Source organism: Triturus cristatus, chromosome 2_2, assembly GCF_964204655.1.
Source record: "Triturus cristatus chromosome 2_2, aTriCri1.1, whole genome shotgun sequence".
NCBI lineage: Eukaryota > Metazoa > Chordata > Amphibia > Caudata > Salamandridae > Triturus > Triturus cristatus.
In genome coordinates, this window is record NC_140582.1 from 781,245,418 (window position 1) to 781,265,016 (window position 19,599).

Here is a 19,599-nt window from a genome sequence, read left to right on the forward strand (position 1 = left end):
AGACTCCACCATTAAGATTTTCGGTCGTGTAATTTTAAACAGACTGCAAATATGGGCCGATGAACATAAAATAATCAGTGATTTACAGTACGGGTTCAGGAAAGGCCTGAACACCATTGATCAGTGCCTGAATTTGCATGTCCTCATTGAAAAATATACCAAAGTGAAGGGTGGCAGCATGTATTTAACTTTTGTTGACTTGACGTCAGTGTTTGATTGCGTCATCCATAGCAAACTTTGGCAGATCCTCGAGAATTTAGTGGTAGAAAAGTCGATCATACATTTTCTCAAAGAACTTTATTCAGGGGCAAGTGCCAGAGTCAGTTATGGAAAAAATGGAGTATGTACAGAACCATTCAGTATTGCAAGGGGAGTGAGGCAAGGTTGTGTCCTGGCCCCTTTTCTCTTTACGCTTTATATTAATGACGTCGAGAGAACACTATTAAAGGAATGCAAGGACATGCCGATGGTGGGAAAAAGATCAGTCCCAGAGTTATTGTACGCCGATGACGCGGTCCTCATGGGTAGGACACCGTTGGCCATACAAAGTATAGTCACTTCCTTTTCTGACTTTATGGTTGGTCTTGACTTGAGGATAAATTGCTCAAAGACCTTCACACTGGTTTATGGAATAATGCAATCAAGACAAGAAGGTTGCTGTTTTGTAAATCAATAATGGCTCTAAAATTTTTGAGCAATAAGATGGGCAGGAAACCAATTGGGGAGTTGCTAACGGTTTATAGAGCAACCTGTGTTTCGATCGCCACATATGGCGCAGGACTGTGGGGATACGCAAATGTGAAGTCGTTGCAGGTGGTAGAAAACACCTTCATGAAATATCTTTTAGCTGTTCCAGAAAGTGTTTCCACATATGTTTGCCATGCTGAACTGGGGGAACCATATCTAGAAGACATTATAAAGGTCGCTCCAGTTCTGTTATGGCATAGGGTCTGGACCACCGAGGAATGCGAATTTAACCGTACAACCCTGATTGATATGATGAGGCTAGATAATAGCGGCAAGGTTGGATGGTTAAGCTATGTGAAGAAATTTCTTATGGCTATAGGTCTGGCAGATTATTACGATGATCCCTCTTATCTGCACGATATCCCTAGAAAAGCCCTGAAGGAAAAGTGCATGAAATACTTGGAAGAATGCAGAACCGCCACTGAAATGTTAAAAAAAAAACAGTGGTCGCACACCAGCAATTAACGATTACAAGCAAAATGCAGCCATATGTTAAGTTACAAATTAGTGATTACGAGAGGTATTTACTAACTCGTTTTAGATTAAACTTATTATTCAGGTCACTTAGTTTCCCTAAAATGAATAACTGGTCGAAACATTTAAATAAATGCCCATGTGATGATTTGTCTGAGCAGTCAGACATTCAGATTCTCTTCTTCTGCAAACTTTATTTAATACAGAGCCGAAGATGGATTGTAACGATATTAAAGATCATGGGAGTAAATCGTTGTTGCCCTGCCTTTTTAGCTGTTTTAAGATTAGATAATATTCTAACTGTTGTATCTATCTCTGCGTTTTTAAAAAAATGTTTTTAAACTTCGGAAATCAATAATATCCTGATTTGTGATGATTTTATTGTGATTACTGTGTTTTATTGCATTAATTTATTTTGTTAAACATGTGGTTTTATTTGTACTTTTATGGTTGTTTTGTTTTAATAACCGAATTAAGTTACAATTGAATTGAATTGATTGGTGTGTCTATTTTCGAGATGTGTGCATGCTTGGTGATGGTCACTTCTGCTCTTGTGTCATTGTACACTGTATGCATTGTCAGCCCCCATGTGTGGTGCTTGTCTGCACATGGCCGGGAGTGTGTTATGTTTTCACAGCACTGTTAGCCTCACCACATCTCTGTGTGTATGGGACACAACCACTAGTTTGCCCCAGAAGTGTTTAATATGTTTGGAGCAGGGATCATACATGCTGTTTGTTATTTGCAGCTTTGACCATGAGGACACTTACCTTTTGGTCACTGTGATGAAGGGGGGTTTAGTCCCCATCACCACAATGCTCAACATCTGCTGCATTTTGCAAGCCCACACTTAACTTCTGTTCTACACAGTGAGGGGGTGTTCTTTTTACATTGCCACAGTGCTATTGTGATGCTTGCCTTGTGTATGTCACACTTGTGTGTTGGTCACACATGTGTTGTTACTTACATTGTATGTTCGTGGCCATAATCACTGTTGTGGGCATTTGTCACAGACTACACACTGTTGACATGATGGTAGGGGGGATGTATTTTGAAGACATACCTGATGTTGGAGTATGCTGAATGTGTTGCGCATCACCCATCCTATGGCTGGGGGTGGCAGGGGTGATGGGCAACAGGTCCCCTATGGGTGGGGGTGGCAGTAGTGATGGACAACTGGTCCCCTATGGGTGGGGGTGGCAGTAATGATGGGCAACATAAGCCCTATGGCTGTAGGTGGCAGGGTTGATGGGCAACATAGTCCCAATGGGTGGGGGTGGCAGGGGTGATGGGCAACAGGTCCCCTGTGAGTAGGGGTGGCAGGGGTGATGGGCAACAGGTCCCCTGTGAGTGGGGGTGGCAGTAGTGCTGGGCAACATAAGCCCTATGGCTGGGGGTGGCAGGGGTGATGGGCAACAGGTCCCCTGTGAGTGGGGGTGGCAGGGGTGATGGGCAACAGGTCCCCTATGAGTGGGGGTGGCAGGGGTGATGGACAACAGGTCCCCTGTCAGTGGGGGTGGCAGTAGTGCTGGGCAACATAAGCCCTATGGCTGGGGGTGGCAGTAGTGATGGGCAACATAAGCCCTTTGGGTGGGGGTGGCAGTAGTAATGGGCAGCATAAGCCCTATGGCTGGAGGTGGTAGTAATGATGGGCAACATAAGCCCTATGGGTGGTGGTGGCAGGGGTGATGGGCAACAGGTCCCCTATGGGTGGGGATAGCAGTAGTGATGGGCAACAGGTCCCCTATGGGTGGGGGTGGCAGAGGTGATGGGCAACATAAGCCCTATGGCTGGGGGTGGCAGGGGTGATGGGCAACATAAGCCCTATGGCTGGGGGTGGCAGTAGTGATGGGCAACATAAGCCCATTGGCTGGGGGTGGCAGTAGTGATTGGCAACAGGTCCCCTATGGGTGTGGGTGGCAGGGGTGATGGGCAATATAAGCCCTATGGCTGGGGTTGGCAGGGGTAATGGGCAACAGGTCCCCTATGGGTGGGGGTGGCAGTAGTGATGGGCAACAGGTCCCTTATACGTGGGGGTGGCAGTAGTGATGGGCAACTGGTCCCCTACGGGTGGGGGTGGCAGTAGTGATGGGTAACATAAGCCCTATGGGTGGGGGTGTTAGTGGTGCTGGCCATGCAACCCCTATGGTGGGCTGTTGTTAATGGCCAGGATGTGGATCCCCTGTGTGTGTGTGCCATTTTGCGGGTACGTGTCGTTTGTTTATGTGGTAGGTATCTGACTTACCGCCTGCGCCGTCGGTTCCTGAGCCGGTCATAGATGTAGAGTACTGGTATGACCGGCGTGATGGGATTCATGATGTGTTTGTGTCGTACACGCTGCTTGTTGCTCCATCTCGTACCCGTTGCAAGCTGGTCTATCTCGTAGCCGTGTATTGATTTGTGGCGCGAATCGTAGCTGATATGCTTGTTTTCCGGATGTTGTGACTTCCCGTACGTGGCGACCCGTTCGGCGCGTGGGAAGTACGCATCGTACTTGTCATGCCGTAAACTGCTATGGATACTGCTTCTGGGCGACTCGGTTCAGCGTTTGGAGTTACGGCTCGGACGGAGAATGGAGCTTGAATCACAGCCTACGTGTCGGTCGTGTTTTTGGCAGTTATGCGCATCGTACTTACTCTACAGGACGGACCGGCTCCGGGTGCTTGTCGGTCGCACTGTACGGCTACGGACAGCTGTCCAACCGGCTATCGGAATCGGCCCCTTAACCCCTTCAGCGCGGCGCGGATTACCGCGCCGTGCTGAAGGTTCCGTGCGTGGGCGGGGCCGTGGCGGAGCAGTACCGTCATGCGCACAGCGCAACCGACGCGCATGACGGAACCGCTCCGTCACTCGCATCGAAGGGGTTAATGTTATTTATTAGTAAGACAATGTAATGTTTTTATAGCGAGACGCACTGTCTCTGATGATACTTTAGAGTTAATTCACCATGAGATAAAGCCACCATATTATTAGAACAGCTCATTAAGGTGGAGATACGGGATAGGTCCTCCTTCCCATTTCCCTCTGTCTGAAAAATGTAGGTGATAACCTTTCTGATGGTATCATAAACACTGTATGCTTCTTTAAATAAGTATAATATCACCTTCATAATAACCGATGGAGAGAGCTGGAAACACATGTCAAACTGATCAATAACTATTTTATAACCCTTGTAGGAATGCATTATTATTAAGAACCTACCCAGTATACAATCGGCATGGAACCAATATACCGACTAGAGAATCTTACTTATACTGCAAATATAAAATGATTAATGTTTCTTCAAAATACAATGTAAATTAATTTTGTGTTGTAATATTTTACATCCTTGAAAAGTCTGGACTTTCCCTACAAAACACGTTTTGGCTGCATTCTAAATGTATTGAAGACCTTGGATCTGTTCTATGTAACGAAGACGCTTAGGACAAGGACTAACAACATTTTGCTCTACCCCATGCCAAAGGCAGGCCCAATGCATGCCGCAAGGGAGCCAGTAAAGTGCACACAGCTATGTAAAGCCTTCTTTCCTTCTAGGAATCTCCGTTCCTCCTGACTCAGGACCAAGACGAACTAATCCACTCACGTTTGAAAAAAAAAAGCAGTTTTCTGAGAGAACTTACAACCGTCTGGTCCGATTTTCATACTCAAAAAACCCTGCTGAGTGAGTATGAAAACAGCCACGAGTTGGAATGGTGACAAGAAGAAAGAGCGCGCTTTGCAGCGACAGACAGGCCTGGTTACAAGTGAGCGTTCTTTTCCACTCTGCGTAACGTAGGCAGAGTGACATCATACGCAACCTTGGATCTCACGTGCAGTTTCTTACACTAGCCATGCAGACCACATGACAGAGACATTCCCTGTCCTTCACTGCACTCCCACAGGCAGGCCGCTTTAGCCATAGGGGCGCCCAGTGCGACAATGTTTGTTGGCGTCCTCTTGTCAGAGCACTTTACATCACACATACTACACAGAGACAATCAAAGGTGTGGAAATCAGTGTATAAGAAATGTTCCCTAAGACAGAGAACTACAAGGTGTAGGAGTCACATGCCATTCATACCGATAGGCAATATAGTTTAATAGTGCTTGGTCTGGAGAAGCAGAAACTCACATTTAAAACGTTAATATCATGGTTGGTGGGTTCTCCTTTATAATCAGAATTGATTTATATCCAAATAAAGCCTTTTTCCAACAATCGGATAATGAAAGACTGTGAAAAAATCTTAACGCTCTAATCTATACTTGTAGTTTCCATGCAGCACTTTGACAGCAGTTAAAAGCTCACTGTTCTATGTAAGGATTTTAACTTATAAACTGCATGTAACAACTTGATCTCTTAGACAAAAGCAGCAACCCACTGACCTATTTACATTATGTGAAAATTGTGATCTGTATGGAGACGTTCTTTGCAGCAAGCATATTAACCCACTGTGCTGCCTTACCATGAGTCAAAACTTCCACTAGACAAACCTCCCATCTCTCTCTCTCTAGGAAGAACATTAATCACCGGAGTTATCTTGATATTTTGATTATTACCTGAAAATTTCTGGGGCCAGGAATGTGGCAGCCGTTTTTTTCAAACCATAATATACTTGCAAACACGACACCCCCACCTAAAGTCAGGGCCCGGTGCAGTCGCACCGGTCGCCCTGCCCACAGAATATCATAGCACTCAAAAGGGACTGCGCTACACATCAGCAAATGCTTTTGGTGCCCCGGCAAGGATATGATGTGCTATGTTTGCAGACAGAATCCTATCCTTCTTTGGTGCATGGTACCGAGCAATGAACACGCATGCATGTATTTCTAGGTCTGGGTTTTGAGGGCATAGCTGGTAAACTTTCCTACTGTTAGCAATATACATAGAGTGGGCTTTGGGACCGCCCCTTTCAACCACTGACTTTCTTCAGCTTGTCTTGTTCAGCCACTGGCTTGAGACTTTGTCGATCATGTCTTGGCTCAGTCCAGTGGAGTAGTCACCTCTCACCTAATGGTATTGGTTGCTTTGATGTATCCCTCTGATTCCCCTTAACTATTTACAGTGAACTGCAAGAGAGACCACGTGAAAACTATTGGACTTTGTCCATTCTGCTGACTCCCTTCTGTGTGTCTCACTTTAATATACCAACCCAACATATGTTTTTTAGCACATTCAACCAAGACCTAAAAGCTTTGCCAATGTTTGTCTTCTGGCACCAAAGAAATGGTGTTCAAAGTAGAATTGAACCCTCAGTAGTATGTTGTGCTGCTATCTGAAGAAGGAGTCCTTAAATGCTCAAACCTCTATGCATTGTACCATTGCTGCATTTTATTTTCATGTAGCCAAATAAAGGAAATTAACCCCTGGAGGGTTTGAGTTTTTTAGACAGTTCTAACACCAATACCTTTCTTTTGTTTATAATATTTCTACGATCAAATAACTGGAAAATCTTCAGACGTGTGTAAATCAGTGCTCTCATCAGCATACCAAGCAGTTGTGATAATGGCATTTGAAAGACAGACAAGGACAACAATTTGCCCAAGCCATTTTTGTGCAGTAGCACAGTTAATGGAAGCGAGGAAGTTATCAGCTGTTTTCTTGCTGCAGGCAGCATGAGATAAACGCTGATGATTTGTTTGGCAGATACTGGAATCTTCCTGGAAGGGATTGCTGAAGCGATGTCATTCAGTCCCTTGCAGACACCTCACACGGGGACATGCTTCTATTGAAAACACATTACAGACTTCTGGCACAGGCATTCGGCCTGCCAACTAGAGTGCTGCCCTGCATGTTAATCACAAGCAGGAAGCATGGGTACAGAGATTCCGAACAGATTTCCTGTGAAATCTATGTAAGTGCCCATGTATGAGCGCATCCGCGTAGCAAGGGTGCAACAGGTCCTATTACAAGCAAGGAAACTGGGTTCCTCTCTCCTGGTTTGGCAGTAAAAAAAGCTACTAATTGGGACACATTGGGTCCCTCACATCCCTGTACCACACTGTCACTGCACCTGCTGCACTATTAACATTTATGTCCCAGGGAAATGGGACCGAGAGTGCCCCTGATGCACTAGTAACATCTGCGCACCTGGAAAATGGGACCCAATGTGCCCCTTTTGCACTAAAACAGCTACGTCCCTGAGATATGGGACCCAATGTGCCCCTAATGCACTAGTAACAGCGACATCCCTGGGGAATGGGACCCAGAGTGCCCCTGATGGGAAACAGCCATTACATTCCATGCGTTACAACGCATGCGATTACAACGTGGACTTTACAACCGCCGCGTTGTTACATTGCAGTACATTACAACACAAGTCATTACATCGACTTGGTGTAGGGGGCGTGTTAACATAAGGAATAGTTTAGTTTACTATTCCAACACCTTCCCTACTGTTGTGCACACTGGAGTTGGAATAATAAATTATACTATTCCTAAGTCCAGAGCGCGCCCTACAGCAAATTGATGTAATGCCTTGCATTCTAATGTACTGCAATGTAACAAGGCGGTCGTTGTTACAACCGCGTTGTAATCACATGCGTTGTAAACACATGCGATGTAAAGTGTCCTATTCCCCCTGATGCACTAGTAATAGCTTTGTCCCTGAGAAATGGGGCCCAATGTGCCCCTACTGCACTAGTAACAGCTACGTCCCTGGGAAAGGGGCCCAATGTGCCCCTACTGCACTAGTAACAGCTATGTCCCTGGGAAATGGGGCCCAATGTGCCCCTACCGCACTAGTAACTGCTACGTCCCTGAGAAATGGGGCTCAATGTGCCCCTGATGCACTAGTAACAGCTGTGTCCCTGGGAAATGGGACCCAATGTGCCCCTGCTGCAATATTAACATCTATGTCTGGGAAATGGGACCTAGTGTGCCCCTGAAGCACTAGTATCATCTTCGTCGATGGGGAATGTGAACCAATATGCCCCTGATGCACTAGTAACAGCTATGTCCCTGAGAAATGGGGCCCAATGTGCCCCTAGTGCACTATTAACAGCTGAGTCCCTGAGAAATGGGGTCCAATGTGCCCCTGCTGCAATATTAACATCTATGTCTGGGAAAATGGACCCAATGTGCCCCTGCTGCACTAGTAACAGCTACGTCCCTGGGAAATGGGGCCCAATATGCCCCTACTGCACTAGTAACAGCTACGTCTCTGGGAAATGGGACCCAATGTGCCCCTGCTGCAATATTAACATCTATGTCTGGGAAATGGGACCTAGTGTGCCCCTGAAGCACTAGTAACATCTTTGTCCATGGGGAATGTGAACCAATGTGCCCCTGATGTACTAGTAACAGCTATGTCACTGAGAAATGGGGTCCAATGTGCCCCTGATGCACTAGTAACAGCTATATGCCTGGGAAATGGGACCCAATGTGCCCCTGATGCACTATTAACAGCTACATCCCTGAGAAATGGGGCCCAATGTGCCCCTGATGCACTATTAACAGGTACGTCCCTGAAAAATGAGGCCCAATGTGCCCCTGGTGCACTATTAACAGCTACGTCCCTGAGAAATGGGGCCTAATGTGGCCCTGATGCACTAGTAACAGCTACGTCCCTGAGAAATGGGGCCCAATGTACCCCTGGTGCACTATTAACAGCTACGTCCCTGAGAAATGGGGCCCAATGTGCCCCTGATGCACTAGTAACAGCTACGTCCCTGAGAAATGGGGCCCAATGGGCCCCTGGTGCCCTATTAACTGCTGTGTCCCTGAGAAATGGGGCCCAATGTGCCCCTGATGCACTAGTAACAGCTACGTCCCTGAGAAATGGGGCCCAATGGGCCCCTGGTGCACTATTAACTGCTGTGTCCCTGAGAAATGGGGCCCAATGTGCCCCTGCTTCACTAAAAACAGCTATGTCCCCTGAGAAATGAGACCCAAAGCGCCCCTATTGAGTGGAACAATATAGTCATAACAGTGGTGCAGTGGCCTCCTCGTTACCCCAAGACCCCAGCGCCACTGCACCAGCAGCACACTTGATCAGGTCATAAAGGGTTATATCATCATCTAGCCCCGCTCTGAGCAGCACCCAACAGGATCCACAAATGACTGCATATATGTAGGCGACTGCGTCTATTCGACCAAAGAAAACGTTCTGAGTCCCAAACTAACACGCCCCTCCCCCGGCCTTTAAAGATAGACCTTTACACCGTGCTTCGGTTAACACTAAAAGGCCGAAGGAAACTTCCACGGTGTGTTGAACAGATGATAAAAGTACGTGCCTTGAAAGACAACAGATGCATGCAATGCCCACTGCGGCTCCCTCCAACATCCTCTCAAACACTGAATTATTCAATCGTCGTACCAACATTGTCTCTTAACATCTTCTTGCGCCTTTGAACGGGTTAATGTGTGCAGCACTCAAGGCTGAAGTGTGTTTCCCTTCAAAGACTTCCAGTTTCCTGTAAGCGACCCGAAACGCCGCTGGTATATGAGCAGGCACGCAGAAGAAAATGGGGAAGGTCAAAGTGATCTTCATTTTAAACTCAGGGAAGCACCCCCAACAGTTAAAAGATAAAGAGAGATGGAGAATGGAAAGAGGTCTGTGTGAAAAAGAAAAGATAAAATGTGGGTTAAAGAATGGGAACAAGTAAAGGGGAAAATATAGACGAATTTCGGACTCAGAGAAAAGAGGAAAAAAGAGTGCTAAACAGACAAAGCGAGGTGAGATAAAGACAGAATAAGAAGAGGAGACTCGGTAACAGAGATGAAACACTATCTCAGAAAAACAGAAAAGACAGAGATAGAGAAAGATATGAAAACAAAAGAGGGGCGCAGAGAGAAAATTGGGAGAGACTGAAGAATGAGAAAGTGGGGTCACAGAGAAATGAGAACAAGAAATAGGAAAATTAGTAAGAAAGAGTGAGAAATAGAGGGTGAAAGATGATGAATGAAACACTGTTAGGCATATGTCAGTGTGCCCCCAACCTCTCGGTGTCACCACCAAAACCACAATCACTTGCCACTGTACCAGTCCATGATGACATTCAGATCAACTTTGGTCCACTCCTTTATTTCATCTTTTAGCAGGACCATAATACTCAGGAATCATTCAAACTTTTATGCCAGCAGCCCCAGATGCACGTCACACAGTTGCTCTACCAAAGACACAGGTACACACACACCTCTCGGAACACTACTCCTTTTCGGTAAAGACCCTTCACTCCAGAGCTGCAGCTTCAAACCCGGTACATCCACTTGATCCAAGATCTAATCTACTCTTTCAATCAATCAATTAGGGGGTTTATAAAGCGCACTACTCAACCGTGAGGGTCTCAAGGCGCTAGGGGAGGGTGGGGCTGCAGCTCCGGATCAGTCGAAAAGCCAGGTCTTGAGGTTCTTCCTGAAAATGTGCAGGGTCGGGCAGCGTCTGATGTTCACTGGGAGCTCGTTCCAGGTCTTGGCTACAATGTAGGAGAAGGCTCTCCCGCCTGCTCTGTTTCTGCGGATGCGGGGAATCTCTGCCAGGGCGAGGTCGGCGGAGCGCAGGTTCTTCCTGGGTATGTGGAAGGAGACTCTCTCGCGGTATTCGGGTCCAATGTTGTGGAGGGATTTGTAGGCAAGGGTGAGGAGTTTGAAAGGAACCCTCTTCTCAATGGGGAGCCACTGGAGGTCTCATGGGTGTTGGGTCATGTGTAGGGGTGGGCGGAATTTGCAAAATCCACTTTCGCAAATTATCGCGAAAATGTTAAAAATTATCGCAAACACGCGGAAATATCGCGAAGATGCGGAAGTTTTTTTCCCGCATGTTCGCGAGATTTTCTGCATGGTTGCGGCTCGCCAACTTACCCATGCGGTTGCTCGCGGGCGCGGCCATCTTGTTTTCAGTTGTCTCGTGGTGCATGATCGCGAGAAGAAAGACGTGATCGCGCGACGCATGATGTCACTGCGGGCGCGAACTGTCGCGAGACAGCGCAAATGGCTAAAAACAATACAACATCTCATGGAGAACGCGACCGGATCAAGAAAACTTGTCGGAGAACGCAGGGATTCAGGTAAGGCGATCGCGCGCGCGCGAGAATGTATTATTTTACAGCGCGAGCAAGAACCAAATTATCGCAAAGCTGCGGAATGCGGAAATTTTGACATTTTCGCGCTTTCCGCGGAACGCGAAAATGTCAAATTATCGCAATTTCCGCGAACGGAACGAAATTTTAGCCCAGGCCTAGTCATGTGCTCGTGACGCGGAGTTCCGAGGACAAGTCTGGCTGTGGAGTTCTGGATGGTTTGGAATTTGTGTAGGAGAGTTCTGTTGATTCCGGCGTAGAGGGCGTTGCCATAGTCCAGTCTGCTGGTTATGAGTGTGTGGGTGACGGGCTTTGCATTCAGGGGGATCCATTTGAAGGTCTTGCGGAGGATTTGCAGGCAGTTGAAACTGGTGGAAGCGACAGCGTTGATATGGCGGGTCATGGAGAGGGAGGAGTCGAGGATGATGCCGAGGTTTCGTGCGTGGTCTGTAGGGGTGGGTGGACTCCCATGGGTGGGGGGCCACCAGGTGTTGTGCCAGGCAGAGGTGGAGGGTCCGAGGATGAGGACCTCAGTTTTCTCAGGGTTGAGCTTCAAGCAGCTGTCCTTCATCCAGGCTGCGATGTCCTTCATTCCTTCCTGGAAGCAGAGCCTGGTGTTCTCTGGATTTTTCGTGAGCGAGAGGATGAGCTGGGTCGGTTGGAACGTCTAGGTGGGGTGGGACACACATTTCTATAGTGCGTTATACCCAACGGTCTCAAGGTACTGTCAATTTCTACTCTTTCCTCATGCAAATATCACTCACTTGAGCATATTTGCTACTGACTTTGGTTCCTCTTTTGCTGCAGGAATATCAAGGAGCCCCCTCCTCAAGTTCCCATCACATTCATTTGCCCTACCATGAGTTGTCTCATTCGTTTTCACCTCTCCTATTGAACTACCAGTGCTGAAACCCTCTGACGCCTATTGTACTTCACTTACTTTTTTTGCCATTCACACTGCTCTGGCACTTATCCAAGATCCTTAAAATTGCCAACTGCCCTACCGCTGGTAACATCATATTGACAAAGCCAGTAGAGCTTGATTAATGTTCTAATTTGTGTAAACAGAGTAATGCACAGTTACTTATAAACAATGTTCTATGTCACTGTGTATATTGCTGCACAGTACAACAAGATCTTTGGAATAAAAAATAGGGCACAAACTAGGATGCACAGAAGAGCCATAAACAGTCTGTGAACATTTGTGTACACCTTTGTTTATTTAAGTTAGCACATTAAAGCTAGGCATAATGGCTTTGCCAATGCTTGTTTTTATCACATATATTTATATTCACTGAAAAAAACAAAAGTTACAGGGACATTATAGTTAGGCTCAGATTTAAACAATCAAAAGTTACAGGGAGGTTATAGTTAGGCTCAGATTTCACTTGTACAAAACAAGTGAAATTCAGCAGTTATAGTTACCTGAGCTAACTATAACTTACACCCCCGCAATGCACTGCCTACGACCTCACATATTACATTACTCATGACATGGTCAGTGACATCAATATGAGAGGTTATAAGCAGTGCATTGTGGGGGCGTAAGTTATAGTTAGCACAGGTAACTGCTGAATTTCACTGGTTTTGTACGAGTGAAATCTGAGCCTAACAATAACATCAAACACACAAGGGCCCTCGGGTCTACTAAGAGAGGAAGAAAGAAGGAAAAAGAGGCTGACCGAGAAGGAGGCCTCCCTTTAAAGGACGATTTCCCTCACCCTCCAAAGTTGGCATACTTCATCATTGGGGATCCTCCTTGCACAATGAAACATAGTCATGGTGTGGGCTGCAACCCCCTCGCTGCGAGGGAGGAGCTCAGAGATGTTTTAGTTTGAGAGGGGTTATCACTAAGACCCAATGTGAGCTAGCAATGTGTAGTGAGAGGTGCAGTGCTAATAGTGAAGTGAGTTAAAACCAACTACAAGGTTTACCGCATCCTTTTATTCTGGCTACCTTGTGCTAGGATTAAAAACAGCAAAAGAAAACTGGAAGTACAACAAGAACCATTAGATTGAATCGTACTTAGTTAGATCGACAAGTTTCAGCCTGTGACCTAGAGAGTGTTGTGTCTTTCTTCAGGATCTAGGGTGAGCTACTGCTATGTAAGTGATGTCTAAAACTGTGAACAAGAGTGTTGACAAAAATGGCAAGTAAGTTGGTAAATAGAGTATGATACTAAACCAGTGATCCAGGGGTAACCAGATTGTTGGATGCACCGGTGGTACCTTTATGGGAATAGAACAACAAACCGAGCAATTTTATAAGCCAGTGTAAAACTTAGATAAGTCATCCAATTTTTCTTGAACAAGGAACACATAATACGTCACTGATTTACAGATGTATTCGAAATGCTCGAGAATTCCAAATAACAACCACAAACAAGAAAAGTTATAGCTAGTGGAACGCAGTTCCTAGTTTTATCTTAGCCACTGTGAGACTCTGTCATGGAACTATATTGAGGATGAAAGGCACTCACCTGCAAACATCAGGCAAAGTACGCTAGCTGTCCATAGCAAAAATGCTTAAGGTGCAAGGGCATATCCAACCTATATAATAAAGGTTGGGGCGTTAATTTTATCTAGGTTCAAAAAGGTTTTATATACAAAGCAACAATCATGATAAGGGCGGAGACCATGTCTACTCCTATATGTGTAACAACAATGCAATTTGTAATAGTCATAACCACTGTATAGTTTTTGTCATAGACAATGGGATCTTTCTAGACGTAAAGTACACTGAAACTGAAGCAAAATTACAGCAGGGCACTAATGATCCAACCGAACAGAGTGGGCAAGGTAGTTAGAGAGTTAAAGGGCCTTACGCTGTTAGTATGCACTAGACTAGTCAAAAGGTTCAATAAGAGCAACCATATCCAGTATGTAGATATAGCATCTGGAGAGATCACAAGCTAGCAAATGTCATGCCCAATGTGAATAAAAATCAGTTGTGACTAAGTGCAAAAGGGGACCAGAGGGCACAGTGCTCATGAAAGGGGCTCAGGTGCAAAGCCCTGGCAATCCTGACGCCCTGAGGTATATGTACAGGGCCTTCGGAATGGAAGCTCAAATTTGAGTGATCTCAGAGATATAGGGCCTGATTCACAGAACTAACTTAAGACAAAATCCTAAACTTACTACCATTTTGGTATTCACAGAAGGCACTTACTCATTTTGGTATTCACAGAAGACACTTACTCACTTCGGTATTCACAGAAGTTAGGAGTCCTAACTTTAGGACTCCTAAATGCCTTCTGTGAATACCGAAAGTCTTAAAATTAGGATTTTTCTCAGTTTAGGAGTCCTAAAGTTAGGACTCCTAACGTTACTACTACTAAACTGAGAAAAATCCTAATTTTAAGGCTTTCGGTATTCACAGAAGTTCCGGAAATGAACGATGGGGTCGATGTGATCGGTAGTCTTCCGGTTCCGTTGGCCAATGGGCAACATAGAAAACCTGCTGTATGTAGGGAGATCGAGTTCGAACATGAACCGTGGATTATAATGTTGTTGTTCCTTTTTCTTTCTTTCTTCCTCTCTTAATAGACTAGAGGGCCCTTGTGTGTTTGGTGACTATTATAGGGGAGTTCGACCATGCTGGTCTTTAAATCTCCTCTGGCCGCCTCCTTGTGTGTATACCTAACAATAACATCCCTGTAACCTTAGTTTGTTTCAGTGAATTTCTGAGGTTTTAAAAAATTCTATTTTCTAACTATAATGCCCCTGTAACCTTTGTTTTTTAAAGTACATTTGTAAGGTTTTTCAAATTCTATTTCCTAAGTACAACATCCCTGCGAACTTTGGTTTTCTAAGTGAATTTCTATTTTGTTTTAGCAAAAAGTCACGTTTGCAGAGTGGTGGAGAAAGTGGGAGAGGCCTCCAAAGTCCTCAGAGCAATCACGCTCTGTGGGACTTACTGGATGTAACAGGAGGGCTTGTTGGCCCCTAAGGACCCTTAGCAAACAGGGGGACTTCATACACCAACCAGCAGTGTGCCAGGAGGCATGTTTGGAGAGTGGTGGTGAAAGGGGGCATAGCCTCTGAAGACCTCTCAGCAATCCCGCTGTGCTGGACTAACTGGAGGTACCAGGAGGGCTTGTTGGCCCCCAAGGACCCTCTGGAGCCAAGAGGACTTCCTTCCCCAACTAGCAGTGTGCCAAGCAATGCCTTTGCAGAATGGTGGAGAAGAATGCATGGCCTCAGAAGTCCTCACAGCAAAGGCGCTCTGTGGGACTTGCTGGAGGTAACAGGAGGGCTTGTTGGCCCCCAAGGACCCCCTGGAGCCAAGGGGACTTTATCACCCAACCAGCAGTGCATCAGGAAGCAGGTATTTTTTTAATGGGGAGGGGGTAGTTTGGCAAACCCACAGGGGTAATAGTGTGACTACCGGTCCCAGGATGCATTACATTCGCTGAGATGCCCACAGGAGGCCCATTCTTACAGTGACATAGATGCAAAAGGCCAAAACTGATCTGTGCTTCTGTTCACAAGGGATGGGATATGCCTTAGAAGTTCAGAGTAGACTGGTCTTATGCGAGCAGGACAAACGCCATTGGCATATAGCTGGTCTCTGTCATCTGTAGTGGCACCTGGAGCTAAAAAATTATGGACTACATTGCATCATAATGAACAGTGTTCCACTAGAAATATTTAGAAATATAACTAAAGCGTGATAAAATTGGCCAATTTTCAATAGATAAACAACACAATTTCACCAGCCGTCAATATTTTATGTTGAGTGACAATATGTCAAAACATGAGTACAATAGACCGTCAGTTCTAGCCACAGTGAAATCGATACAGGGGCTCCAAGTGACGGTGCAGAGTGAGTGAAAAGTAAGTGAGCCAAACATTAACCAACATATATTACAATTACAATTGTTACACTAGGTACAGTGATTAAAAACCATAGGTCAAAACAAATTCTTAGAATCCCAATAGTATCAACATTTGAGTTTAGACAGTCTAACAATAAATGAACCAGGTGGAACCTAATAAGTCAACGTTTCGACTCCATAGGCTGACTACCACAAAGTCTTCATCAGGAAAACAAGAAAATGGTGCAACCTGCAAGAAATAACACAGTGATAGTCTGAAAATCCATTTATTTTATACCATGAAAACCAATTTGTACTCATCCCACCTGACCCAACTAATGAGGCCTTTCTTTAGAAATCTGCATATATCCCGAATGATAGAATCTAGGGATGAGTAACCCAACCGGCCAATTAGTAAGAAAAGCATTTGACAAGGGAGGAAAAGATAGAGGCAGGGCTTCATATTTGCTGAATTGCAGATGCACCATGTTATATACAAAAGTGCTAAATGCCGGAAACCACCCAGTTGTGGCAAGAAACCTTCTGAGCTTCAAATGTAAATCAGCACAAAATAGCAAACAAATGAGACAAGGTCCTAGCTCACAATGTCATCATTATTCTATGCAGAGACTGTCAATTCTAAAACCCAAGCACAGTCTATAAAAGTGGCAACAAACCGTAATAAATTGCGCATGTGTTTGCGCTAAAAATACATGCTACCACTTAAAAATACATGACGGCCTAGAAGCAGAGTGAAACAAACAAGTGTAAATAGTAGCAGACCAAACCTAGTTATTCCACATAGCACTGTGTAATCGGTTCACTATTAGCACAAACTAAGAGAATGAATCTGTCTTAAGTACGATATATTCATCATGAAGCATGGCCATGGATATGAAAACAAAAAATTAATGGATACCTGTACATGACGGCTCAAAACTCGGAACACTGTGGGGCCCACGAAGTGAAGTGAATCCCCAATGGAAATAGAGAGTGGAAATCCTGTGGCAAGCAGAAAGTGTGTCAAAGACTAGAACGCGTATTGTAGGAGACAACGTACACTGAATCGCCAGAGGATGGAAACAAAGGAAAGACATACTAAAAATGGTGGAGCTCACAAGTGGCTGGAGCACGCAGAGTATGCTAAAACAGAACAGCTTTAAAACATGCAAAAATCTGTGAAACATGCAATATGGAGGGTGGTATATATCAAAAGAGAAAAGATTAGTTCAATGACTGTGTGTACAAAAATTCAAAGAATGTATTCTATAATAATCGTGCACCACACACCAGCCATATGAACAGGACTGGTTCTATAGGGTGGGCCAGACCCTTCCAAAATAGCCCGGTAGCCCACCCAAGGCCCATTCACAAGTACAAAACAATATTTTGTTCTTTTATTTAATGAAAAAATATAACACAGGCTGCAGCCTCGTTATCAAAGCCTAATTGTGCAGCTTTCATGTATAAAGACAATGTGTTGGGCTACTCTAAGTGCCTGGGGACAGAAGTGAGGTCACAGTGGATGATTGCTATTATTGTGCATGTGTCACTAGAAGGGGGACCTGAGACAACCTCACTATATGGAGAGCACAAGCTCCCTTAAAGAAATTAAAAGAGAAAACAATTTTATGACAGAATCTTCATGGGCTGAAAACACTTTATAGACTCTTTATTTTGTTTAGCATTGTTTATTATTTATTCCCATTAACTTAAAATCATTCTCTACAGCTTGCTGGTCTGTACTAGTTCAAATGCTGATTTTAATATGTTGTTTGAGTGTCCTTCTGTTCTCCAGTTTTGGAAGCTGGAATGCCAACAAATCAACAAGATTGTTATGGTTAAGGTCCCTTTTTCTTTTCAAACATTTCCTTGGGAAGTCTAGCTCCTCATTGGTCTCAGTTAGCTCCAAGTCATAACTTAATCGATTTATTGCCGGCTGTTGCTTTTCATTTAATAACCTCTAATTGGAAACAGGGTCACATTGTTACTTTCAGGTCTTGGTAGAATGCTGTCTGCTTTAATCGTAGGCTGGATTCTAATTATGTTTCTCCTATATCCTTAGCTATAAAGAGAGAGCTGTTATGGCTCCCAATAACTAATGTGTAATCCTAATTTAGCTTTCTTGCCAGCAAAACCATGTATGGGTCTGCTGAGGTACAGACACCACCTTGAATTCATTTCTTCGTCTTTTTTCTTAAACTTTATTACAGTTTTATAAATGCATATAGCTGATGTTTTTCTCTCTTTCACATATGTCTACAGTTTCTATTATTATTTTTTGTCTATATTATTCAGCTACCATTTCCCCTCAACCCCATCCCTCCCGCTTGTGAACCCTCTTTGTGTATTTTATGCACTTCAACAGTTTTTGCAGCATAAGATGTATATTTATCTATATCTTTTTCAGCTGCTTTATTGTACACTTTATGATGTATTTCATATTTCTTAATTTTTGTTATATTTTGTTTTTACTTCTTATGCCAAAACTGAATGCTGTTCACTGTCCTCAATAAACTCAAACTTAAACTGTTGTTCCTGCCATTGTGGTAGCTGTTGTTAGTACTGTGGCCCCTTCTGTAATTGCAAGTACAGTGGAAGGTGTTTGCAACTATTATTACAGTCATCATTGCTACTGCGATAATGTCTGTGGTGGCAGCTGTTGTGGCCAGTGTTGTGACTTCACTAGCTTCTGCTGTGGGTCTTGAGGCTGAAGAAGTTGATGGGGCTGCTGTTGTCGCTACCTATGTGGTAGCTGTGGTTGATACTCATGTCACTGCTCTAGTCTCTGCCCATGCTGATGAACTCGCTTGGTCTCTGCTGTCATTATAGCTATTGTCCAACCACACCAACCTTTAAGACAACAGCCACCCATGTGTGTTCATCTCCCCCCGCGTGCAGCACTCAGTTTCTTTTAGGTCCCTGGTTAATCCATACTATACCATTCAGGCACAGACACATGCAAGACAGTCTTCAAAGTGCACTCCTTCCAAACTCTTTTCCCACCTGGTTGAAGACTCCCTTCTCTGCCGTATGTCCTCAGTCAACCAATTTCCTGGTGTAAATGTAACTCATTTGACATGTAATTTGCTTCATGTAAAACTATATTTATTATGTGTTCTGTTTATTATGTGCCTAAATCCATCTTCCACCAAAACTTCACCCATTCCACAAAATGTATCGAATAAAAGTGATAAAGACTCTTATCTCGCGTGGATTTGCTATGTACAGTATTTCTTGTAGAAACAAACACCTGCGCTTTTCAATAAATGCTGTAAAAATGCCCTCGCTCGCCACCCATGGTAGATACAAAACGTTCCGGCTTTTACAACCCCGCTCCAAAGTGTAAGCACGCAGGTGCTCACTCGCGGCTCTGTTTTATTTGAAAGAAAGGTGCGAACAACACTTCTTTGCAGCGAGGCAAAGAAGTGCGTGAGATGGTCGGAAAAAAAACGACCGGTACGAAACATGCCGGGGAAGCAGCAGCTCATACATACCTCGGTTCACCCAAGGGTCGTAGGACAGACACGCTTTGAATCACTGATGCGCCCGTTCTGCGCTCCTCCC

At 44.8% G+C, this 19,599-nt stretch overlaps 1 protein-coding gene across 2 annotated transcripts in view; it reads right to left on the reverse strand.

Moving 5' to 3' along the window:
* TRMT9B (tRNA methyltransferase 9B (putative)) overlaps nt 1–19,599 on the reverse strand; it is a 184,903-nt gene that overhangs the window by 164,626 nt on the left and 678 nt on the right. The window contains exon 2 of one of the 2 annotated variants that reach the window (XM_085642044.1): nt 16,952–17,034. The exons of the other annotated variant lie outside the window; for it this stretch is intronic. Coding sequence (XP_085498170.1) covers nt 16,952–16,959 — 8 coding nt within the window. The 5' untranslated portion in view covers nt 16,960–17,034. The remainder of the gene's footprint in view (nt 1–16,951; nt 17,035–19,599) is intronic. 2 annotated transcript variants of the gene reach the window in all.